Source organism: Aethalodelphis obliquidens, unplaced genomic scaffold (genome assembly GCF_003676395.1).
Source record: "Aethalodelphis obliquidens isolate GAN/ISIS:26980383/991018 unplaced genomic scaffold, ASM367639v1 scaffold4, whole genome shotgun sequence".
Classification (NCBI taxonomy): domain Eukaryota; kingdom Metazoa; phylum Chordata; class Mammalia; order Artiodactyla; family Delphinidae; genus Aethalodelphis; species Aethalodelphis obliquidens.
The window spans coordinates 22,079,424-22,105,271 of NW_020837948.1; the positions used below are offsets into that span (position 1 = coordinate 22,079,424).

At 42.8% G+C, this 25,848-nt stretch overlaps 1 protein-coding gene across 2 annotated transcripts in view; it reads left to right on the plus strand.

Moving 5' to 3' along the window:
- Window positions 1–25,848, plus strand: part of SEMA6A (semaphorin 6A) — a 130,110-nt gene that overhangs the window by 76,764 nt on the left and 27,498 nt on the right. The window contains exons 7-18 of one of the 2 annotated variants that reach the window (XM_027099618.1): window positions 4,393–4,483; window positions 7,469–7,588; window positions 8,282–8,370; window positions 9,230–9,447; window positions 12,966–13,097; window positions 15,716–15,871; window positions 18,601–18,777; window positions 19,152–19,292; window positions 19,379–19,459; window positions 21,654–21,712; window positions 24,110–24,130; window positions 24,267–24,317. In XM_027099618.1, coding sequence (XP_026955419.1) covers window positions 4,393–4,483; window positions 7,469–7,588; window positions 8,282–8,370; window positions 9,230–9,447; window positions 12,966–13,097; window positions 15,716–15,871; window positions 18,601–18,777; window positions 19,152–19,292; window positions 19,379–19,459; window positions 21,654–21,712; window positions 24,110–24,130; window positions 24,267–24,317 — 1,336 coding nt within the window. The remainder of the gene's footprint in view (window positions 1–4,392; window positions 4,484–7,468; window positions 7,589–8,281; window positions 8,371–9,229; window positions 9,448–12,965; window positions 13,098–15,715; window positions 15,872–18,600; window positions 18,778–19,151; window positions 19,293–19,378; window positions 19,460–21,653; window positions 21,713–24,109; window positions 24,131–24,266; window positions 24,318–25,848) is intronic. The other variant, XM_027099622.1, reaches the window with a different exon arrangement.

A 25,848-nucleotide genomic window follows, 5' to 3' on the forward strand; every position in this document is an offset into this window, starting at 1 on the left:
CAGTGAGGTTGAGGGGGGTGGTGAGAACACGGGTGTTCCATCTTGCATGTTAGCAGTACTCCTGGCACCATGGATGGCAAGGCCTACAGGACATGAATAAAGATCTCCAACAAGAAGATGGACGGGGTCAACCTTGATTTAGGGAGAGACATGGGGGGCATATCTAGATTTGGGTTTCACCAGCATAAAGTGAAACCTTAGGGGTGTGAAGAATGAGCAAAAAAATGCTGGGCTGATATCAGGACCAGAGGGCTCACCAGCCTGGGTCTGACAGTTTTAAAAGACTGCCTTAGCACAGACATCGGAGGGAGGGTCTGTTTTGCCCTCATGCTCATCTTTCATCTTATGTTTGGAAACGGGCACCAGCAGGGTCAGGATTAGGGTGAGGCAAGTGAGGCATCTGGCTCAGGAGCAACATGTAAAGGGGGGGCGTCCAAAAATTCAGTAATCAAGATAAATGATTTTTTCAATGCAGTATTTTTTTAAATCTAAATTAATGCAAAAAATACTGTCATATCCAAATTTTAAATAATGACAGGAGCCGATTCAGGCTGTAATAGAGGCAGCAGTCCAGTCAAACATTCAGCCAGTAACGGTATACTGGAGCACGGACTTCCATTCTACCACGTAATATTCCATCCCTGTTTGTCATTGTTTAGGACTCATTAAGATCAGTGCTTCTAACAAATCCTAACAAATTCCCTAGCTGGAAAGCTATCTTTTATGACAAATTACAGGTTTTCTTGGCACTGTGAGGCCCGGCCTGCAAGTGTTCCAGCTCTTTCTTCCTGCACATGTTCTATTCCCCAGGGCGCTTCATCTCTAAGGGATGCCTTCATCTCTCCCTTGTTCTAGCCACACCTGCTGAAACATGTTCCAGGAGGCTGGGCCTCTCAGAAACCACAGACAGGATACACCTAGCACGGCGAATGGTAGCGAGAACCCTTGGCATTGCTCAGACAAGTGTTTTTAGACTCTCGGGGCACGAGGGACTTTGCTGAGGATATGAGACATAATGTATTTGGCTGCAGGGAGAATGGACAGCCTCTCTCTTAAGTGCTTGTTATCTCCAGATCAGGACCAAAGGGTCAAAGCAAAAACAATGACCAGTCTTCCACTAACCCAACTCTCAGAGCGCAGAAGCGTCAAGTTAAACTATCTGAAGCAGGAGAGTGACAAAATTTTGGTCTTTGCTTCTGCACCGGGCCCTGACTTACACAATTTTTTTTTTTTTTTTGCGGTACGCGGGCCTCTCACTGTTGTGGCCTCTCCCGTTGCAGAGCACAGGCTCCAGACGCTCAGGCTCAGCGGCCATGGCTCGCGGACCCGGCCGCTCCGCGGCATGTGGGGTCTTCCCAGACCAGGGCACAAACCCGCGTCCCCTGCATCGGCAGGCGGACTCTCAACCACTGCACCACCAGGGAAGCCCTGACTTACACAATTTTTGTAACAGAAGTAAGCTGAATATATTAGAGAGATTAGAGCCCCAAATAAGATTATCTGGGGAAGAATTCTGAAGGCTGCCCACTATAAATCTACAACTACACTCCACACCTTTTCCCTCCTGTTCTCTAAACCTCTTGAACTTCCGCACAAGTCAGGCTGGTTCTTAGTATAATTATCTGTACCCTACGGTGATTTAATTTACTAGGGGCTAATATTAAGTCTAAGATCTGATGACTGCTACAAGGATTAGTTCTTACTTCATGGAAGGAGGATTTCACCATGGCATTGTTTTGTCTCTGGGCTTTTCCAAGTTCCCAAACCAATACATTAATTCTTCATTGCTTCCTGCCCTTGACTAGCTATAGCTATAGCCGCTTTTTTACAAGTAGGTACATTTTAAAACATATATCCCCACTGTATATTATTGTTTCCCCATTGCCAGGATTACAGCATGCACTGCTTGGGATAACAGCATTTCCGTTGCATCACTGTGTACTAAGCCTCACCTTGAATACTTGCCACAGACCGCAAAGTCTGTCACAGTTCATCAGGAAGCTCTCCTTGGGACAAAATATCAGGAAAAGACTTTCATAAAAATGTGCTGGGGCGAGAGTACATTTGCTTTAAAGGATGTCTAACTTGAACATCTTTTCCCTAAAATTACATTTTTAACACACTGCTTTATGGGATTCTCGGCTACAGTTTAAACAAACAGGATGGCTCCGATGGGGGAGATTTCAAAGTGCTTGTACGTAGAAATGGCCTGTCCTATCCCTGAAAAGGTTTCTGTGGGTTGAGGGCAAAGGGCTAGTGTTGGACAACACTAGCAGCTGCTCAGTAAGAACCTCGCTCCTTCCTCCTGGGCAGCAACTCCAAGCACCCTGATTTAAGGCACCCTGATTTAGCGCTAAAGGCCTTTCCACAGATCCTTCCTCAGCACCACGGCTGTCTTAGGTTTATCTTCTTTCCGTTTTCATATATGTAGTCAAACCAGGCAACTGCCACATGATACACAAAATACCCTAAAACCGTAAAGAAGACTGAACTACAGAGAGGGTCAAAACATTAATAGTGTGGAGATCTGTCTAGGGACTCTGTGCTGCTGAGGTTTAAATTCTAGGACGATCCATGGCGTAAGGAAGAAGCCTGTGTGGTAGGAACCCCCTTAATTATTGGTCTAGGTGGACCAACCGCTGACCAGTGTTAGTGGCTGACCATCAGAGGTTCATTTCCTGCTCACATCACAGTCAAGTGTGGGTCAGTGAGAGAGGTTCTGTTCTATGAGGAAGTTATTCGGAAAGCCAGCTCCATTCTGCTCTTGTGTCTGCCATCTCTTAGGATCTTGGAATTCTCCACTGGATCCTCTGTATCTAAGGGAAGAATGTAGAGAGAGAGCAAGAGGGGAGGACTCTGCAAGGTTTTTAGAGGCCAGACCTAGAAGTGGTGCAGAGCCTTACACACACCCCATTGGCCAGAGCTCAGTCATGTGATCATACCTGACCTGCAAGGGAGGATGGGAAATGTAGTTTAGTGGGATATGCAGGAAAGGGAAATGAAATTTGGTGAACAGCTAGTAAGGCCCTGCCTCACCTGCAAATGCCTATGGAGCCAGACAGGTAACTCACAGGAGTGAAGCAATCAGGTTGTCAGGATAATCTGTGGGTGAAGGAGCCCTGGTGCTAAAGACCACGTGCCTGTTTGAAGAAAATGGCAGGGGCTGCCAGTACTCAACTATAGCCTGCTGCCACTTGGGTAAGAACAGCCTAAACTGACTTTCCAACTTGTTCAAAAGAAGCAAGAAATCCAGGTTTTTATATGCAATCTCCCTGTTTTAAAATAGGGCTCACAGGGGCTTCCCTGGTGGCACAGTGGTTAAGAATCCACCTGCCAACGCAGGGGACACGGGTTCGAGCCCTGGTCCGGGAAGATCCCACATGCCACGGAGCAACTAAGCCCGTGTGCCACAACTACTGAGCCTACACTCTAGAGCCCACAAGCCACAACTACTGAGCCCACATGCCACAACTACTGAAGCCCGTATGCCTAGAGCCCACGCTCCGCAACACAAGAAGCCTGCGCACCACAACAAAGAGCAGCCTCTGCTCGGCACAACTAGAGAAAGACCGCGCACAGCAACAAAGACCCAACGCAGCAAAAGTAAATAAAATTTTTAAAATAGGGCTCACAGGCAGGCCAGTAATAACCCCTCGCCAGTAATAACCTCTAGCTCACAGGAACAAAGCCAGGGTTGGGCAGTAGGAGATGGAAGTCAAGCAGCAGCCTGTGGCTGTTGGGAGCCTCTCAGCTTCTGGGCCTTTCTCAGCTGCACAGTCTGAGGATGGGACATGTTTCTGAAGTAGGTACAAAGGCTACCTGAGCTCTGCTTGCATCCATGTTTTTGTACCTTTGCTGACACCATACTATTCTTATCAGGTAACCCGAGAAAGAATTCCAGCGTCTTCTTCTAGGATTTAACCCACAAAGGCAGGACTCCTCGGGCACAACAAAACCAAAACTGAAGTCATTCTCTATAGAGTTCATGACTCAACAGATAATTCATGCAGAGGAGAGGAAGGAGGGGAATTAAGTTTTCCTGGTGTCTGTCTCAGACATTCCTTTTCCAAGGAGAAAGATGCTACTTCTTGAGCATTTCAGAATGATACTCTTTACTGGAATAAAGGAATCTCTTTATTGTAGTGGTTCAGAGTCAAGCAGACATGACTGAATTTCTGACTCTCCTAGCCGTAGAATCTTAGTCAAGTGACTTCATCTCTCTAAACCTCAGCTTCGTCATCTGAAACCGAAAGGCTTACCTCAGAGGGTATTCGAGGAGTATGTGCGCCATGCATGTGAATTACTTAGCAAATTAAGAGCTTTGTAAATATTAGTTGCTGTTACTACTGTTGGTTTCTGTTGTTCTTAATTAAGTCCTATTATTTCATTCAGATGGATACTTTGGAAGCTTTTGGGGATGAATTTAGTGGAATGGCCAGATGCCCTTACGATGCCAAACATGCCAACGTTGCACTGTTTGCAGGTAAATGACCTGATTTCTTCTCATTGCATTTGCTTTTGTGTGCTCTGCCTGTGGCCACACATCTACTCTGGAGGATTTGCAGAGTCACAGTTGTACTTCGATTCTCTAGTGAACAGTGTAATTAACAACGCCTTTTCCATTTGAAATTCATATGGAAACTGTACTTTCGCTTCTTAAGAGAAGTCTTTGCCACGCCTACCCGTGCTTTTGTGCCTTCAGAAAGAATAACAACTTGGTACTGAACGTGCGACATACTGGTTAGGGCATGTTTGGGCTGAAATACTAGAAAATCCCACCTTGAACCACCAATGCGGATTGAGTATTTAAGGTAGGGTAGACTTTGGGGTTGGTTTGATTCAACAACTCAACAATCTCATCCAGGACACAGGTCCTTTTCATTTCTCTGCTCTGCTTCCTTTCTTTCTCTGAGAGAGACTGGCTGTTCTCAGAGTCATAATAGGATGGCTGCCGGGGCTCAATTAGGGCTACATGTCCTCTTGTCTACATACAGAAGGGAGAAGGAAAGGGACAAAAGGAAGCTTTTGGAAGCTCTATCAGAGCAGTGAGACCACATACTCATAAGTTAGCAGCAAAGATCTTCTCAAGTATCACTGACCGGATTAGGTTGCATGCCTATCTCTGCTAGAAAAATTGTAGTGGCCAAGGGGATGATACTGATTAGCGGAGCTTGACCCATACGCCCCATCCCTACTCCTTCCTTCCATTGCAAAGGATATAAAACAACAGCAAGGAAGCCATGACTTTCAGATTGGGATTTCTGTGTGCGCATGTGTGTGTGTTTTAATTAGAAATTTATTTAGGAATTCACGGCCAGTTGTGCACGTGGAGGTGGGTACAGGGAGAAGCGTTGGTATAACAGTGATTGTTATGGCATGTAATAAAGCAGTTAGCTATAATTTCCATCACAGCAGCTAAAAACTGGCGCATCCTAGCCAGATAAGAGACTTTAGGGCTTCGATCATGAAAAAAGATTAGCTCCTTGAACTTCATCCTCAGTGTCATCCATTTGTGGGCCTGAATCTGCAGTCAAAGATTGAAGAAGTGGTTCGTGCCAGGTTCAGAAGGAAACGTTTCTCAGGTTCTCCTCCAAAGGTAGAGCACAGTATTGTCGGGAAGCAGCCTTGTGAGAAACACAAAGTCTTGTAGACCTGTTTGTAAGCATGGTCAGGGGCAAGGCCAGTGGTTAGGGTGTTTGAGCATATTCTTAAGTGCGTAACTTCTGCAGCAACACTTTTCTGACACTTGGCACCTGCATTAGTCAGTACCATGGAGGATGTGGGCTGCAGTGGAGAACACAAGTTTAAGCATTAACTAAAAAGAAGTAGCCTGAGGTAGAAAGAGGAGAATGGGCAGAGTGTTTACTAAGGCCACCAAGCTTCAAGAAGCAAGCCATGTGAGACCATACTGTGACTGCCCCTCTGCCCCTTCCAACAGGTATACTTGAATCAGTGTTCACTGAAATGTCTGAAATCTCATAAGCGCTCAGCCCTTATAAACAGAAGATATTTGTTGCACCTCAACGGTTGCCATATTACGAAGAGTGCCAAAATAGTACTTGATGTTACAAGTAAAAGTTCTGGTGAGACACCCAGTGTACGGGGGAGTGTTCAACAGCAATAACCTCACACGCGCACACAGTGCTGCCACTGCCCTCCACCCTTCAGGTGTATCTGTATGGCCTGGGGCTAGGATTCTATAGGACAAGTTGTGATTTTTGTAGATATATGTTTATCAATAGAAAGGTGTGCTGTCTGCAGTTAAAATCTAACCCAAACAGTCAACACTTACTGATATATGAATGCCAAGAGTGTAGGTGTGAAGACAGCTCTATCCTGAAACTAAGCAAATGTCAGTTAAGACCAAAAGTAGACCTCAAGAACTTTGCTTAGGTATGTCTGGATAAGATTTTTTTTTAAGAAAAACCATATGCTTATTCCACAAGTGGAAGAGCTTAAAAGAACACTGTATTGTATATAAACCACTTTTGAAGATGCTTTCGAAGCCACAATTAATGAAGATATGTAATCCACTAAAAATGAGCCACGGAAGTAATTTTTTATATTAAATATAATTAGTGTTTTCATTTCATCTACATAGATTTTGCTATTCCAGAACAGCCCATTTGATTATTTGTATAAACAATGCTTGCTAATCCGCGAAAAGAACGCAAAATTTCAAGGATTCACCTTCAGTCATCTTCGCTCTCTTTTGCCTTGAATGCATCCTCAAGCATAAGTCCCAAAGAGCATGAATTCTTAAAGAAAGACCAGTTTGAACTCAGCACCGTCCCCTCCCCGCCCCACTTTACTTTGGCTTCTTATATATCAGAACGTTCTCAGTTTGTGACTTTGGAAATAATGAAGCAAATATTTCTTAAATGGAAAGCGAGATTGGCAGGGCTTAGTGGCTCTCACGACTGAGGTAAAGAGGGGCAGAGACGCGCAGGATACACGTAGCAATTTTAGTCAGCTCTTTTTTGCTTATGAATCCCCTTTCTTCAACCTCCCTCACCTGCTCAGGCCGAGGACGCTGTTACTTCTGCTTGCACTTAAATTTTCTGGTGATTAAAATCAGCCTCTATCTTTCCCTGGGCTCCTCCCTAATCCAGTTTACCATGGTGTGGTGGCAGTTGCAGCGTCCAAGAGGCCTTGGCCTTGAGATTTCCGTCAAGGTACATCTAATCGAGTGAAGCAAACAACATTTTTCATTTACCCTGTTCCCTGAGCTGCTGCTTAGAAATTGCCGTGCAATTTAAAAAATGAAAAATGTTTCATCTCTCAGGATCCCAACTGAAAATGGTTAGGAATGTGGGCCAAGTGTTTTCCCAGAGACTCTTGGGCTTTTCCCAGGTGCCCTATCTTATCTACCTGATACAGGAAAGCCGGGGCGGGGGAGGCCTCTATTATTCCCGCATGCCCACTGTCTTGCTGCAACTCCGACCACCTCTTCTTTTTCTCTTCGAAGACGGAAAACTGTACTCTGCTACAGTGACTGACTTCCTTGCCATTGATGCAGTCATCTACCGGAGTCTCGGAGACAGCCCAACCCTACGGACCGTCAAGCATGATTCAAAATGGTTGAAAGGTGAACAAACAAAAGAAGAAAAGGAGGGGAGGTGGGGGAGATACATATCCTGAGGGAGATTCAGAGCCTGGATGGACCAGACTGTAGTTGCATTTTAGTGATGGCTTCTCACGGACAGGAAGGTGGAAATTGCACCTTCTGCCCCCAGTTGATTGATTTACCTCCCCTTTTCACTTCCCATGAGTTTCTGGAGTGTTATCAAAACTACCAATGCCACTATAATAGAACACGTGACATGTATCTTTCCTGCTTCAAGCTCTCATTTCAGAGTCCCACGCGAAAACAACTAAACACTTCATTCACGGAAGGGAACAGGGGATTGGAGGTGGTGGGGAACAGGAAAAAAGCTGTTCACAACACTGTATGAGTCAAGGGTGACAAAGGGATGTGTACAAAATCCATTCTGTAATTTGAGCGTTGTATTGTGGAAAATAAAATGACATAGATATGCAAAACTCACTTTATTCTTCACTGTTCATTGCAACTGCTTCTGAAAGATAAAAATCTGTAGGCTTAAATGCTTTCTGAAATCACCAGCACTTGCATGTGTGAAGTCACTAGAAATGGTTAGTGTTAACCAAATGTCTGATGGCCCTACGCTTTTAATTAATAACATGTCTTTGGTTGCAGCTGATTGCAGTTCTTTTAACTCTGTGTGACATGTCCCCAATTAAAGTGCCCATTTGTCCACAGAACCGTATTTTGTCCAAGCGGTAGACTATGGAGACTACATCTACTTCTTCTTTAGGGAAATAGCGGTGGAGTACAACACCATGGGAAAGGTAAGCGGGGAGGATGTCTCCATTTGGGGCCAGTGTGGTTATCAATGACTTTGAAATAAGAACCATAAATCGAATGACAAGGTCATCGTTTTGAGAAGATCCAGCCAAAGACGGGTGGAAGTGAAACATTTCGCTTCCTCAAACCCCTGTATGCTTTTTCTGAGTAGTAACAGATTACAGGGAAACCTCTTAAATGTTTATATTGAAAATTTAATAGATAGATGTTGGGTTGATTTCATACTGAGTTTCAAGTACCTTAAGATGTGGTTTCCAGGTCCACTCATCAGGGTTTTTTTGTTTTAAATTGAGTCGCTCCAGAGAGAGAGTGTAAATATTCAATATCTTTTAAGAGAACCAAGGGTCTTGACTGTATTACAAAAAGCAATAGAACACTTAGGGGATGTCTATTTCAGTTATTTTTATCAGAGAGTAGATCAAGATCACTAAGTTAGAGGGCACAATTCACTGCCAGGGGGGCTTGCACAGTTAGAGGAATTCAGAGCATGAGATGCAGAGCCCAGAGGCAGCTAGTGAGCATGGCAGAGATGGTGCATACAAGTGTGCTTTTGTTTGAGGAAATAAAAAGCTAAGCAGTCTGTATGGAAATGAGTTTATGTGGCTGGGAGCTGATCCCCTGAAGGATTTATGGCTCTGTATTAAATGCCACAGCCTTATCTTTCAAAACATGCTGCTCCAATGCTGAGTTTTTCCCTTCTTTTTTTTTGCTACTGAATTTAGAAACACAGGATTAAGTTAAGCACCTTGTTGTTCTGTTTCTGTTTTCTAAGAAAGGCAAATTCTACTAAGATCTCCACGAAAAGTAAGTGCATTCCACTTTCTCCATGTTTTTCCTCTGCAGGTAGTTTTCCCAAGAGTGGCTCAGGTTTGTAAGAATGACATGGGAGGGTCACAAAGAGTCCTGGAGAAACAGTGGACATCCTTCCTTAAAGCTCGCCTGAACTGCTCAGTTCCAGGGGACTCTCATTTTTATTTCAACATCCTCCAGGCCGTTACAGATGTGATTCGTATTAATGGCCGTGATGTTGTCCTGGCAACCTTTTCCACACCTTATAACAGGTAACCATGCCCTGGCTGTGTGGACCTAATCGGTCCTTCCTGGCTTCCTTTTCCCAAGGGGTTGTCGTCTAACACACAAGATTTGCAACTGATGGAAAAATTGCCATTCACTATTTGTAGCTAAGAAGCACTTAACATTCAGTTTTCATCAACAAATTATCAGTCACTTATAAGCACTGTTAGAGTAGGATTCTGGAGAAAGTAATTAGATAAATTATAACAATACAGTATTTTCATATGCCTGGGGTATAAACACTATTCATGTGCTATTCCTCAATCCCTCCAGTAATCTTGAAAAGTGAATACTGCTGCCTTCTTTTTACACTTGAGGAAACTGAGTTCAATTATACTATCTGGTCCAGGTAGCCAATGGGTGGAAGCAGCAGCTTTGGAACTCAAGAATGTTCCTCCTTTCCCTTCTAGGTCATCTAACATTTTATTTGACTTTTAATATTTCTATGACTAGATCAGTAATTTTTGAAGTAAAAATACTGGAAACTTATTAAAATGCTACAGAGTGAAATTTAGGAATTAGATGAGTCCATCTTGCATCCCACCTAAGGGACCCTGGTTATTATCCTGTCAGAGGAACCAGGATCCCAACCACAGCACTACTGTCTGACTCTGGAGGGTTCTACTGACGGCTTACAAGTCATCAAACGTTGCACGGAGAAATACCGTCTCGGCCTGTTCACCCCTATTTTTGTATTTACTTAAGCTAAGACACTGAGCTATTAAATGGCACACTAATAACTGTCCCTGGAACAGTGAAATGTGTAGAGACTAAAGAACAGAAGGAACAGGGACACTATGTTCCCTGGTACTTGGCTCTCCCAAACCTTAGAGTACTAGCACCATTGTGTGGAAATGATCCTAACTCTGGCCATGGTCATGAAACTGAAATACATGTACTATATTCTCACTTCCATGTAGAATTCTGTGTGTTCCATATAATCTTCCATAAGGAATGCACTGTTTTGTTTTGGATTATACTTTTTACAAAAACTTTGAAGAACTTGATGAGTGGCTAGATGACAGGATAGCCGCTAGGAAGAAATGCTTAAGGATTGGGTAGAGCCCAGAACAGAGCTAGCTGAAAGATGAAATAATGTTCCCCAATTGTATGGAGGACAAGAGTCAAGAGTTCCCACTGAAGAGATATGAAAACGTAAACCCATACTGCAGCAAGAGGTATTGAGTTCGGTTTAAATAAGCTGCAACCATCTGAAGGAATTTTTAGACTTGAGGATAGAAAAGATAAAAAAATTCAGGCCCTGACTGCTGGAACCGATGTATCTAGTAGTGTTGAAAAAGAATACTATTTTGGAACACAGAATGTAGGTGCCAGTGGAGTTTCAGAGCACATTTCTAGTTTTTGTGTATGTTTTTTGAGAGGGTGAGTCACTTCACGATTACAATAGAGTAGTAGATTCCTGCGTATTATGTATACTCCCATGTAAAGAACTTTCTTAAAAGGGCCCTAGGAAACATTCAATTAGTGCGTGCTAATGCAGTCTCAGAAACCGTGTCTGTTTAGTAAAATCAGAAAATGGCAAAGATATGCATACCAGTTTTCATATATAAATTATAGTCCCTCTCTTGTTTTACTCCCTCTGGTTTCATCCCTCTCCACGGGCTCCTCCACACATGCACACTTCATCATGTCAGGTTGTTTCAAATCCTTTAGGTGCTCCTCTCTGCCCCGGGGATAAGGCCCAGCTTCCTTGGCGTAGCATGCAGGCTCCCTCGTGATCAGGCACGGGCTCCTCCTACAGCGCACAGGGCTTACTGGAGCTTGCTCATGCCCTGCTCTCTGCCAGGTCTGCCCACTGAACCCCCGGGGATGCCCCAAGCCGCGGCTCCAGCTGCCTCCCGTGGAACCCTGCACATACCTCTTTTTACCAGATTGTGTTGGAATATTTGTTATCGTTGTTATTATTATCACCATTGTTGTTTTTGCTGTTGTTTTCTTACACACTGAACTGTGAGTCAGCTGAGAGCAGGATGCCCTTATTTACTGACATTCACTGCTTGAGATTAGGGATTCCATAAATATATGCTGAATGAACAGAAGATGGGAAGAAAGGGAGGGAATAAAGCAGGGAAGGAAAAAGAAAGGATTTACAAATGAGTATAACCTTAGGAAGATTATAAAACCCTAGGGTATCTTTAGTTGTTAGGAAGTGCCTCATAAAATACTTCAGTATTTATCCTATTTTTCTTAATATTTAAGGCAAATAGGTACACCTCTTACTTTTAGGAAAGCGAGATGTGGAGAGAGTCTTACAAAATTAAATAATGCTGGGGGTTCTGAAATTTCAAAACAAATGGGGATCATTGTCTTATTACAGACTCAATACTGTGAATACACACACACACACACACACACACACACACACACACACACACACGCTACATACTTTTAAAATTCATCCTGCCACCTTGTTTTAAATAAGCTTTCTAATCCTCTCCCTATTTCTTGCTTTATTAGTAATACTTCATAACTGTGTTATGAAATTAAAGATGGCATAAAATTCTCCTAATCATATATGAAGTGATTTCCGTATCCTTTCAACATCTGCAGAGTCAGGACTAAATCATTCTTTCTCCCTGGATGATGTTTATGCTGCAAAGTGCTTGTGTCTTGCCCTGGATGCCTCTGTGTGCAGTGACCCACTACCTCAAAGCCTGATTAAAACTGTTGGCCAGCCAGTGGCTGAAATTTATTTGATCAAAATCAAGGAACGACCGTAGTCAAAAACAAACATGGGCTTAAGCAGTGTACCTAGATGAATGAATAATTCATGTCTGTTCACCACTGATGAAAAAAAAAAAAAAATCCCAAAATCCTTCTAGGAGTGTCAGGCAAGAATGTAATTATAGGTAGAGATTACTGTCATTATTATTATTTAGCACTTAATAGAGCATTTTATTTGCAAAGTGTTGGTGCTTTAGAGATTTCAATTGTTTAGTCTTATGCAAATAAACAGGAAGTAAACTTTGCAATGTACACTGACTAACATAAAATATGGTTGGGTTCCTCACGCATACACCCTCACTCCTGAAGTCCTTGGCTTGAGGAACCAAATTCAAAGAAGGACTATGTGAACAGTAGGGGCACTTTTACTTCACATTTTCACCAGTATTAGAGATGCAGAATGTTGTCCAAACGTTTTATCTTTGGTTTAAAGACTGATAATTTCAGGGAATTCATGAAACTTATAAATCACCAGCTCGCCCATTCCTCCTTTGTAAACAAAAGCAGTGCCAGACACAAGACATAAAGAGATGTTCACCTGACCCTGCTGTAACTAGCCCTTTCTTTAAGGCCACTGATGCACATCTGAGTCACAGAAACATTCTCCTTATGAGCTAGGATCCCTTACATTTCTAGTGTTCAGGATGCGAACATTAAATTTCAACTGCCCGTACTAGGAAAGTTACTTTGGAGTATATTTTCCAAACTGCATGCGTGACTGTTGCATGAATAACACTTTGTGTGAAATGTCCTACTGCAGCATCCCTGGGTCTGCAGTGTGTGCCTATGACATGCATGATGTCGCCATTGTTTTTACTGGGAGATTCAAAGAACAGAAGTCTCCAGATTCCACGTGGACACCAGTTCCTGATGAACGAGTGCCTAAGCCTAGGTACGTGCAGATATTTATACGGCTTTCTTGAATTTCTAGAAATGCTGCCATTTGCTCCCCTGATAATAAGCATCTCATAAACTGCACACTAGTGCCTTCCATGCTGGCCACGCAGATACAAATGCCAACACAATAGAAAGGCCGGTGAGGCCGTTTGCCTTCATTCCCTTAACCGAAACCCCAAATTACCTATAGTTGTATTCAAAACAGCGACTCTCTAGTCTTTTGCTTAGACTCTCTATCTGTGGATTATCCAATGCAATCCTAGGATGACAGGAATCATCTGGTCCAGCAGCCCCAATGGTCTATAGCTGACGAAATTGAGGCCCAGAGAGGTATAAAGTGAGTTGCGCAAGTTCACATCTCTGGGGAGATGATTTCCACCGCCCCTCCCCGCTTCTCTTCAGTTTTGCAGAGACCCATGTCTTTTAGCCTTAAAAAAAATGTAAAATATAAATGGTGTTCCCTGGAGTTTGTGACTAGACTGGATCAGAGCTGATCCCGGACTCTGGGCCAAGGGCAGCAGGTACAATGGGTCATTATTAGGATGTCTCTGGTCTGTCAGGTTCTGGTCTGCTCGGGGTCCAGATGCACTGTTGATTCTCCCCTCCCCAAAATGTGCCCCAGAAGTGCTTTCATGAGGAACCTATTGTTGAGAGACAATACAGAGACCTTTTGGTCCTGTGGAATATCTATCAAATCCTCACACTAAACCAGTTAACTCATTCCTCCTAACTGGGACAGGATGAAACTCTCTCCCAGCCCTGTGCCTGCCCTGTTTATGTGGCACACACTGCATACCTCCCATCACAGCATTCGAAATCTAAGTTATATAGAAACATCCCTGTGTGTTCGGCTTCCTCCACTTAATTTGTGGAAGGAAACCCAGTGTCTTCTAAACTTTTTTGGTTTCCAACTCTCTCCTCCGACATCCAATCCCCCACACAAAATACCCAGCCCAGGGCTTCCCTGGTGGCGCAGTGGTTGGGAGTCCGCCTGCCGATGCAGGGGACATGCGTTCGTGCCCCGGTCCGGGAAGATCCCACATGCCGCGGAGCGGCTGGGCCCGTGAGCCATGGCCGCTGAGCCTGCGCAGCCGGAGCCTGTGCTCCGCAACGGGAGAGGCCACAACAGTGAGAGGCCCGCGTACTGAAAAAAAAAAAAAAAAAAATACCCAGCCCAATTCACTTAATTGAACTAACTTAGATAATATGAAACACTGTTCCCATGGGAGAAACCCCTACAGTTCATCCATTTTCATCCCCTGAATTAAATGGCATGTGCATTCTCTGTTCTTTATGGAGAGCAGACTAGGTGTAAAAAGCATACCCTGGTAACCTCAGATAGCTTCTCTAAGTCATTGCCTAGGATTCTTAGCTACCTTCCAGGTAAGCAGGAAGGGGAGTTAAGCTTAAGGGATCAGGTTTCGGGAGTACTTATGTAATATGCTCCCCTGGGTATCGAAAGATGGTGTCACTCAGCTGTCACCAGGACACATACTTCAAGTGACTTTCTACTGGTGGCAGCATGTTTGCTTTCATCCTTCCACGTGCTGGCATGTCTCTCTTACAGATATCTGGGCGCTTTCACTGGCTGACTGGGTTAGTGCCATGAAAGCGTGTGCCTGGGGCTAGACCCTGCCAGTGTTGTCAGGGTCCACTTTTCTCTCCTGCACCAGTGGGCAAAGCAGGTGTCTGGACAAGACTGGTGCCAGTGTCTCTCTGATCTGACTTTGCTGAGATGTGCCCTTGACTCCTAAAACCACATAATTTCTTTTAGAAATGAATTTTCAGTGTCATTGTTCAGAAATTTTAAAAATGCCTTTTCAGGCAAGAATTTCATTGTAAATGGCTTTTCATACCTACCCAAATCAAACAAAAACAATAAAAAACAAAACCCAAATGTTCTCTGACCCCCTATTAATGAGAGATGGTTACACTGAGTCTAGCAGGTACGTAAGGCTGGCAGCTTTTTGAACGCCTTTGTTTTCTACATTTGTGAAAAAGCCCAATTGTCTCTTTTTGTGGAGCAAATGCCTCCAGAAATGCTAGCAGTGTTTTGCTTTTTGTTTTTTTTTTTTTTCTGTACGCGGGCCTCTCACTGTTGTGGCCTCTCCCGTTGCGGAGCACAGGCTCCGGACGCACAGGCTCAGCGGCCATGGCTCACGGGCACAGCCGCTCCGCGGCATGTGGGATCCTCCCGGACCGGGACACGAACCCGTGTCCCCCGCATCGGCAGGCGGACTCTCAACCACTGCGCCACCAGGGAAGCCCTCTAGCAGTGTTTTAAGACAGACAGAGCAGTCCCGGAGACGTGCAAACCAAACCCTCATTTGTTTCAAGCTCCATCACTGTTTATGGGGTGGGTCTGTGCTTCTGGCGGAGAAGCCAAGCTGCTCCCAGCCGAGGCTGAACTGTCCTGGCTCAGGCTTCTCTATGGAGTGAGGAGGTGGCCCTGAGGAAATCTAAGCACATTTTTTGGTGGCATTATGCATTGTTCAGCTTCCTCTTCTCAGCCTACGGTATATTCTCCCTCATGCAATACGCACAGAGAAGCAGTTCATTTAAAGAATTTGCCATAAAGCGTGATATAAGCCCCCTCCCTTTGTTTCTTTTTAGGCCAGGCTGCTGCGCTGGCTCATCCTCCTTAGAAAAATATGCAACCTCCAATGAATTTCCTGACGATACCCTGAATTTCATCAAAACGCACCCGCTCATGGATGAGGCCGTGCCCTCCATCATCAACAAGCCATGGTTCCTGAGGACGATGGTCAGGTGGGTGTCAAGCAAACCATGTCCTCACTGGATTTCCCCTGTTCCTTCCCATGCTTACAGAACCTATCATCAGTGGATCACAATTTGAAATGCCACAAACGTCTTCTCTTATCCTGGGCATTGATTCAGCTCTGAAGTCCCGGGCACATGGGTGGATGCCACCAAGCCCCATGACCACATTCCCAGTGAACACAGTTCAGATAGTTTCAGGCTCATTGGACACTTGCCAGCAATTAGAGAAACAAAGATATCTCCTTCTGCGTTAGCCTGTTCATCCCATGTGTGTAAGAGTAGAGGAGCAGTGAAGAGAATCAGTCAATGGATGTAGATACCTGTTTGGTTGGATATGGTTGCAAAACATGCTGCAGACGTCATCCGAGCACTGTCCCTAGATTGTTAGCTGTCATACGGAGCAGGGAGTAACGGAGTATTTGCACAAGTAAACCAGCATGAAGGGTTCATACTTTAGCATTTGTTGTCTGGAGTGGTGGCCAACGGAGAATGGATAGCTGCTTAGAAATCTGTGACAGCATTAAATACTCCTCCGTCTCATATTTATTTAGGGCTTACTGCCAAACAGTTCAACAGGCTTTCCCAAGTACCATCCAGTTTTGGCAGTCATCAAACAAAATGTTAATTAACTTTACCACCATTTTTAAACAGTGACTTGATTGAAAGATATTAAAGCAGTGGTTTGGCCAAAAGGTTCATTCCGTTTTTTCCATAAGATGGCTCTAGTAGAACTTAGTTGTCTTTAACTTCATTCGAAGCAATTTTGTTAGGTTGTATGTGACAGCTGTCGTATCAGTGTGCATTTTAAAAAAGACTTATGAAAATCGGTGAATTTTTGTGTAGCCATTTTAATACTGAAGATGAAAGAAAAAAAGCAACATTTTCGGCATATTATGCTGTATTATTTCAAGAAAGGTGAAAACACAACCGAAATGCCAGAGAAGATTTGTGCAGTGTATAGAGAAGGTGCTGTGACTGATCGAACCTGTCAAAAGTGGTTTGCGAAGTTTCGTGCTGGAGATTTCTCACTGGACGATGCTCCACGGTCGGGTAGACCAGTTGACGTTGATAGCTATCAGATCGACACATTAATTGAGAACAATCAACATTATACCACGCAGGAGATAACCAACATACTCAAAATATCCAAATCAAGCGTTGAAAATCATTTGCACCAGCCTGGTTATGTTCATCGCTTTGATGTTTGGGTTCGACATAAATTAAGCAAAAAAAAAACCTTGACCATATTTCTGCATGCGATTCTCCACTTAAATGTAATGAAAACGCTCCAGTTTTGAAACAGATTGTGACGGGTGATGAAAAGTAGATACTGTACAATAATGTGGAATGGAAGAGATCGTGGGGCAAGCGAAATGAACCACCACCAACCACACCAAAGGCCGGTCTTCACACAAAGAAGGTGATGTTGCATATATGGTGGGATTAGACGCGAGTCCTCTATTATGAGCTCCTTCCGGAAAACCAAACAGTTTCAACGATTACTGCTCCCAATTAGACCAACTGAACACAGCACTTGATGAAAAGCGTCCAGAATTATATGATGCATTAGATAGTGCAAGAGCGCGTGTCTCTTCAATGACCAGGCAAAAAAACTGTTATGGTTTGGCCAGGGTTCTGATTCATCTGCTGTATTGACCAGACATTGCACCTTCGGATTTCCATTTATTTGGGTCTTTACAAAATTCTCTTAATGGAAAAATTTCAATTCCCTGGAAGACTGTAAAAGGCACCTGGAACAGTTCCATGCTCAAAAAGATTAAAAGTTTTGGAAAGATGGAATTATGAAGTTGCCTGAAAAATGGCAGAAGGTAGTGGAACAAAAGGGTGAATATGTTGTTCAGTGAAAATGAAAAATGTGTCTTTTATTTTTACTTAAAAACCGAAGGCAGATTTTGGGCAACCCAATACTATAATGGCTCTTGCCCATAAGATGGAAACCATGGTATGTAACTTGCAGAAGAGTCCATGTTTCCTGGTTCCTGCCATGATGCTTAAGGAGAGTGGAGTGTTGAACGGCTATGGGATTTCAGAGAAGGAGCATGCCCAATAGGACTTATCTAGGCAGGCAATAGGACTAATGCCCTTCACCTTTAGCTTTAGGTGGATCTTGTTTGGCTTGTATATCCATTTATTTATTAATATTGCCATGAGCACTCTACCTCCCCATCCTTCAGAACTCTCTACCCCTCTGTACACAAACAGAAAGCTTTCCAGTCTGACATTCTGTTGACAAGTCTTGGCACCTCAGAGGAAGAGTATGGAAAAATGGTAGCCGCTGCTTTTCTTTTCAGTGTTCAGTGAAATGTTAGCTGTGATCGCATAGTGGTTAGTACTTTGCATTGCGAAATGTTAAATGAATTCACTTATTATTTCTTCCCCTCTTCACAGCAGACATCAGTCTTTCCTTGTTGTTCATGGAAGGGATAATTGCTGAGTGGTTTCAGATGGTGATGGCTACGTATTTATTATGTAACTTGGCCTCCACACATACATACCTCTTTCCTCCCCCCTGGAGCCATACTAATGCTCTACATATGGAAATAAAGGAGCAGAACAGCTTGAGAGCATTATTTATATGCATATATTTTTCTTGAGGTTATTACTAGAAAGCTCTATCCCAATTGTTTGAAGTGGAAAAGGGGACACTTTAATGAAAGACCAACGAAGAGATAAAAAATGTGATCCTGTCATTTTAGATACCGCCTGACCAAAATTGCGGTGGACACCGCTGCTGGGCCATATCAGAATCACACTGTGGTTTTCCTGGGATCAGAGAAAGGAATCATCTTGAAGTTCTTGGCCAGGATAGGAAACAGTGGTTTCCTAAATGACAGCCTTTTCCTGGAGGAGATGAGCGTCTACAACCCTGAAAAGTGCGTAGAATGTTTGCTTCTTTCCTAGTAACTATTCGTTACTTTATTACCTTTTCCATTCAGAGAAATCATGGCAGACTTAGATTTTATGCACTTAGGTGACTTGTAGTATTATTTGTAAAAATCTTTTCATAACATTAAAAGCATTACTTTCTCCTTGCTAATAATGTGTGTTTATATAAACACATACATTGTGTGTTTATGTGTATGTGTGTGGGGGGGTGCACACATAAGGTTCTGTTTCCCGTTCAGTTGGATCAGATTAAGAGATCTGACCTTGTGCGCTGGGAGGTGGGCTGTAAGGGTGGTGGCAGGAAAGAGAGAACTGACCCAAGAGAGACTATGAATGATATTATCCTGCCTTATAAAATTAGGTGCAGCTATGATGGAGTAGAAGACAAGAGGATTATGGGCATGCAACTGGACAAAGCAAGCAGCTCTCTGTATGTTGCATTTTCCACTTGTGTGATAAAGGTTCCCCTTGGCCGGTGTGAACGACATGGGAAGTGCAAAAAGTATGTATTTGCCTCATTGATCATTAGCAAGTCCACGGTGCTTAGAAAAGAGTCCTAGGTAGCTCACAGTCATCCTCTTCCTACAGAACCTGTATCGCTTCCAGAGACCCCTACTGTGGGTGGGTAAAGGAAGGAGGTGCCTGTGCCCATCTGTCACCTGGCAGTAGGTAAGGAGCCCGAGGTGTGGGAGAGTATAAAGCGGCCTAGACGTACAATAAATTGCGCTCACACACACCACCGCCACTCAGCCTTCTGTGCACAAACCTCATCAATACGACTGCTGGCCGTTCTCCCTCCTTTTCCCATTTCATAGAACAACCCAACATCAGGTGGCAGATTTCCAATTGATTAATCATCCATCCTCAGACTAATTAAAAACAGAAAGAAACAACACAGTGGACTTCTAAGTATTCCCTGGAGAGAGGGACAAGATGGTACATGCCTGGATCATCACAGTGCGAGAACAGCAGAGAAAGGGAGCAGGAGGGTACCAATTAGATTAGCGATGTGGTTTGTCCAGCCACAGCAAAACTGGCTCTTCTAATTGACCATCCAGGGCTGAGAAGAAACTGCCGAGCATTTGTTAAGCAATGCGTTTGTACTGCAAGCACAGTGTATACAGGCAATAAACCTCTCCCCTGCACTGAAGAACAGTTGACCCTATTACTCATTAGGCAGTAAAATCAATTCTTGGCATTTCTCCAGCAGATCAGCTAGATCAAGCTAGTCTGCCATGCATGTGATTTTGATGCTTAGAATTGTTACCCTGACTTTAAACGCCTGGATGGTATTAGCTCAAAGGTTTTATGCTTTTACTTCAGTGGATGTGAAATCCAAAGTGACATTTGGAAAAATAGTCAACGCATGTCCTTGACAGGTTATGGCAATTCAAGGAAAGTGCCAGATGGCAGCACAGTTCTTTCTTAGCCATTTCTTCAACTTCCTCTGATCTAAAGGGCGAAAAGGATGGTCCTCACATCACTCTGAGCCTCCTCTCCCATTTGAGAATAGCTAGTCAACAGACAGGAGGGCATATCTGATGACCACCTGCATAATTTGAGGGAAAGTATTTCCATATACAGAGCTAATGGTAACTAGCAAGTCTGACCTGGAAATTTGACTAATGCAAAGGGTTGACTCACCATTTACTATTAGATCAACTTTGTGAGTAGCAATATTGACCTACTACAGTGTTAAAGCTTTGCATCTTTTCACCGGAACCTTGAAGTGAAGGAGAAAGGATCACAATGCACAGCGAGGGAAGCTGAGAAATGACCTGTCTCCTTTCTTTAGTCAAGGTGTGACCAAAAGTAGGCAGACTGATTTTTAAGAATCATTTTAAAGTCAACATGAGAACATTTCATTGTTCAAAACATGTGGAACTCTCTTTGGAAAGTGGCCTTCAGGGCCTGGTGCATACTGGCTTTCATTAGCACTAGAAATCTTTAGCCTTTGAGGATGAATTTGATTTTTAATACAACACAAAAACAGTGGAAAACAAACATGGTGCATTATTAGATCAAGGTGTGACTTTCCAAAAAGTTTTCCTATATGGCTCATAAGTAAACTCTGAAGGCAGTTACAAAACAGGAGTTTCAGTTATGGTGTAGAAAGAAGCGCAAAGTTCCCCCCAAAAAAGGACAAGACTCCTTTGGAGTATTCCAGTGTGCTTACTTAAAAATCAAAATACATTCTATTAGGATTGATCTTATTAATGGCGTTAATAGCTTATACAGCCCAAAGGTGACCTTATAAGAAGAGTGAGCCTGTAGGGGAGCATGACGGCAATACTCCTGAGGACTGGGCCTGGGGCAGGAGTGAACGAAACACCTGAGTGGTCTCAGCAAAATGCACCGCCATGTCCATCCTCTCAGGGTCCCACATATCCGCTGACCGTCTGAACACTTTGTTATACAAAGCTACTTCTAAGCAAAGAAACAAGTAAAGGTCTAGGAAGGCAAGAGTTGGGGCAAAAGAGAGGAAAAGACTTTTTTCTAATTTAGAGACGTCTGTATCACTTACGTAAGGAGTGTGTGTTAACATGTAAACTTAGATATTTAAGAAATGCTCAGGGCATCAGAGGCAAAGAGTGATATAGGTAATCCACAAACTAATTAACTCCCTGAATAATACCTGAATTAACTGTCTAAAACATGGCTTCTCTTGGGAGATTCACAAAGGACCCATTTCTGTAAGCTTTGGAGATAAACTTTTGAGCCGTTACCTACTTTTTTGGCATCTGTCACTCAATTTATCAAACTGTGTTAGTTGCTTTAGTGAAACTTGAGATGCATCCTGCAATAGACTCATATCATTGAATTTGTGTCTCTCTCTCTTCTCTTCCCTCCTTTGTTTTGGAAGACTGACTTTTGAACAGGACATAGAGCGTGGCAACACAGATGGCCTGGGAGACTGTCACAGTAAGTAGAGCTTTTTATCCATTTGGGTATTTATTCTATAAAAAAGATGCTTTTATAGACTGGCCTAGAAACATGACCCCACATGTGAAACTGAGTGCAGCTGCCTCTAAAACATGCATAAATAACAGAAATCACCTTCTAAATATCAAAGAAAACTGTGTGTTTTGAAGCCTCTGTTGCCGATGCTGTTGCCGTAAGTGCTGGCACCTATATTCATTTGTTCACATAGAGTGAACAAATTCACTCTAGAGGATGTCTACTACAGCAGAGCAGTAAGTTACATCAGCACTTCCATTTAAAACCAGTTTTGTTGTTTTTAAAGATATGTTATTGCCATGATTTTCAGCCAAATAATAAAAAGACTGATCACTGTACTCTAGCTTTTTAATTGAATGGGACTATTTTATTTCTCTTGAACGTATCGATTAACAAAATTATTTTTTAAATTAGATTTAGGTTTATTACCATTTGCAGTAGAAAAAAATTTCAGAAAGAACCCACTACATACAAGGTGACTCAAAATAACCTTTTTATAAGAACTGACCTGCTATACTAATCTCAGAGGTCATTTCAAAAGTTATTACATGCCAACGTTTTAGTTAGAACTTTATATAAAGGAACCTGGTCAAAGGTCTGCCCAGTTGTCCAGTGATCTGATTAGTATCAATATTCTCCTGAAAATGCTTTATTAATGCTAATTTAGAGAATAATGCCATACTCTTGGAAAACATTTAGTTTGCCATGTTTTAAATGTTGTATGTGATAAAGTTCAAGAAGCCTGTATTCAGAATGGCACCAAAAATAGCTCCTAAGGGAATGAAACTATATTACTTCTGATATTTGATTTGATAATGAAAATCATGGATATAACTCTAAATCTTTGAGCCATGTTCTAGAGAACAGACATAATCAAATAAATAGGGCCACAGAGCCTCATCTCCAAATTCTTGGTCATATTTTGTTTGTTTGTTTGTTTGCAAATATATACCGGAAAAAGCTTCTTGTCTTCACACACAAACTCTGAATTAAGAAATTAGCATAGGGGGCTTCCCTGGGGGCGCAGTGGTTGAGAGTCCGCCTGTCGATGCAGGGGACACGGGTTCGTGCCCCGGTCCAGGAAGATCCCACATGCCGCGGAGCGGCTAGGCCCGTGAGCCATGGCCGCTGAGCCTGCGCGTCCGGAGCCCAAAAGCTCTGCTATGTGTCTGCAGTGAAACAATGTGATGTTTGATTTGGTGGCTCTTGATCATGTTTGTGCCTTATGGCCCCATTTTTAGGGAATCAGGTTTCGGTTGGTATGTATGTCTGAGTGAACTTAATTAGCTGTTTTTAGTGAATAATTTTCTCCATATTTTTATGATTCGATGATATAGGCATCTAGAAAAATAGGGGTGTCAATTTGGATTGAATAGGTAAATATATGAAAAATGTGAAAGTGCTACTGGCTCTCTAGAGCATCCACTACACCAGCAGGCTTACACCACGCCTGGGTCCTCAGGCAGAGTGCAGGGCAGACCCTCAGGCCCCAGGCCAGTGATTTACTCTTCCGTCTCACTGGTCAAGCCTCTGTGTTTCCGTGTGCTCGGTAACTCGATCCCCGCTCCTGCTGAGGCACGTAGGGTGCCTGCTCCGGGCAGGAGGTAATGCCTTTCCTAGTGGCTTCTCTGCTCCTGGGCGCCCACTGGAGCATGACCTACTTCTGTCAGACATATCGAGTCACACACAAGCATTCAAAGGATTTAGATATTTGGTACACAATGACTCTTTAACAGGAGTTTTAGGGAAAATGACGAAACCATAAAGAGCCAGTGTCAGAGGCTGAGTAGCAGGCTGAGTGAACAAGTGACGTGACCCAGACACACAGCGGGGGCACGCACGTGCACACACACACACAAATGTATGTTGCCTGTATGTGTGATTTTTATTTTTGTTAATTTCCTAACTAAAACTCCTGCTGAGTTCAGAACATTGTGATACCGGACAGTTGCTCACAGCATGGTTGGGAGGATGAAATGAGAGAGAATGTAAAGAAAATGTGCTTTGTAAGTGTGGTCCAGATGTGACTCACTTTATCCACATACACATCCCTCTGATTGGAGTAGGGCTTACCTATAATCGCAGCTACCATTCCTTCCACTAACTTGCTTTTTCTCTGCCTCTTGGAAACAAAGGCATGACTTTGAGGAAGCTCACTTGGGAAAGAGATAGTATAAGGATATGAAATCGGACCAAATATGAAGCATCTTCTATTACAAGCAGAAAGTAAAAAGCGCTTACTTAGTATTGGGGATCGTATGTTAGCACAGCTCTGTATCAGCTCACTCCCACTTATTACGGAAGTCACACTGAGCAGAGTGTTAAATGTTAAGTAACCTACTCCTCCCTTCTGTCTTTCAGATTCCTTCGTGGCACTGAATGGTAAGGAAGATATTACTCATAATTTAATAGCAATGGAAATATATTTGAGAAATCCTGTTTCACTAAACCTCTTGAGTATTTTCGAATTTTACGTTTATTTTTAAATTAATTTTTAAATTCTCATTATTTTTTATAGACATTTCAACTCCTCTACCAGATCATGAAATGTCTTACAACACAGTATATGGTCAGTTTATGGGTTGTTTCTTTTTTATTCTTCGAGCCATTCATCCTGTGGTAGTTTATAATCTTCATTCCTAAACATCATGGACCAGATTCTTTGCTACTTCAGGGCCCCAATTCACTAAAATTATTCATAGATTTCATGATGCTTCAAAAATTACTCTACATATATGAGACAACTGACATGTGAGAATGAGTCCTACATTTTTAATCCACAGAACATGAAATATGCCAACCTTAGGGAATTTGGTGAATGCATTTAATGAGTTCTTGAGGGAGAAGAAATTGCTTCTGGACATAAGTACATCCAAGATAAAAGAATAGTGCTTATAACTCATAGGCCATAGCTCCTTAACTGACAGTATCATTCCCCAAAATGCTGACTTTCAGAACAATACCCTCTGCAGGAAAATCTATACAGAGTGCAGATACTAAGTTCTTATTAGGCAAAACTTTCCAATATAGCCATCGAAATTTAATCACACAAAGAGTATGAATATGTAGACGTATCTTCAGTGAAACGTCTTTAAATGTATACAAGGAAGAGTGACGCAGTGGAAATGATGTGCAAACAGGATTTACCCCATTGTTCCTGCTCTGAAATATACAGACACTATACTAAACAAAGCCATTAAGTCCATAAACAGACTATTCTGAACTCTTTAGAAGAAAAGTTAAACTGTAGTTGAAATGTTCCAGTTCCATTTCTCAAAGCCTCCCCAAATGTTTATTAAGGTAAACTATTCATGTGCTTTTTACAGATAATGAACAACATATATGTAATGGGAAATTTAAGCTTCTGCATTATGATGGGGACTACAAGCTTCACTGATACACATTTTATAACTTATGTTGAAGACGTGTAACAATAACAGCTCTAGGTCAGTCTTTAAATGTAGAGGTAGGTAATAGAGGAAGGGGACAAAATAAAGAAAAGAAAAAAAGAGGAAGAAAAGAAAGCAAGGTGGCTTCAGGATTCAAAAAAATAGTTCAAGATGGCTACAAATACATCTAATAGCTCTGTGGACACTCTCACTCCTGTGTCTAATTAGCATAAATAAAAAGCCTCTTTGAAAGTCCTAAAGACTATCTTATAAACTGGGGCTGTGCAGGTAGGGAAAACAATGCCCGGTTTCTCCTGTCGTGAAGTGAGGCAGCATGGCGTAGATGAGCCCACTGAATTCATCCACCTTTACCATTCTCTCGTCTATGATTCAAGCCAGAATGTCAAACACCAACAGCTGGAAGAAACACTTCTCAGGAGGCAAGTGTCATCTAGCTTAGCTTGCCCTTCACAAAGAGAACCCACTTCGCATCTGCACTTCTCCAATATCATACTTTGCAGTCATTTCCTATAATTGAATAATCTTTATCAGATATTGAGAAATTCAGGTCTTGAATCTAACTGAACCAGTAACCCCAGCATTCATCAATAGTACTACGGCCAATTTTAACTCCCAGGTAATTTCTCATATAGATAGAATAATTAAACCATGGGATGCTCTTGCTCTTTATGAACAAAAATCACTCTTCAA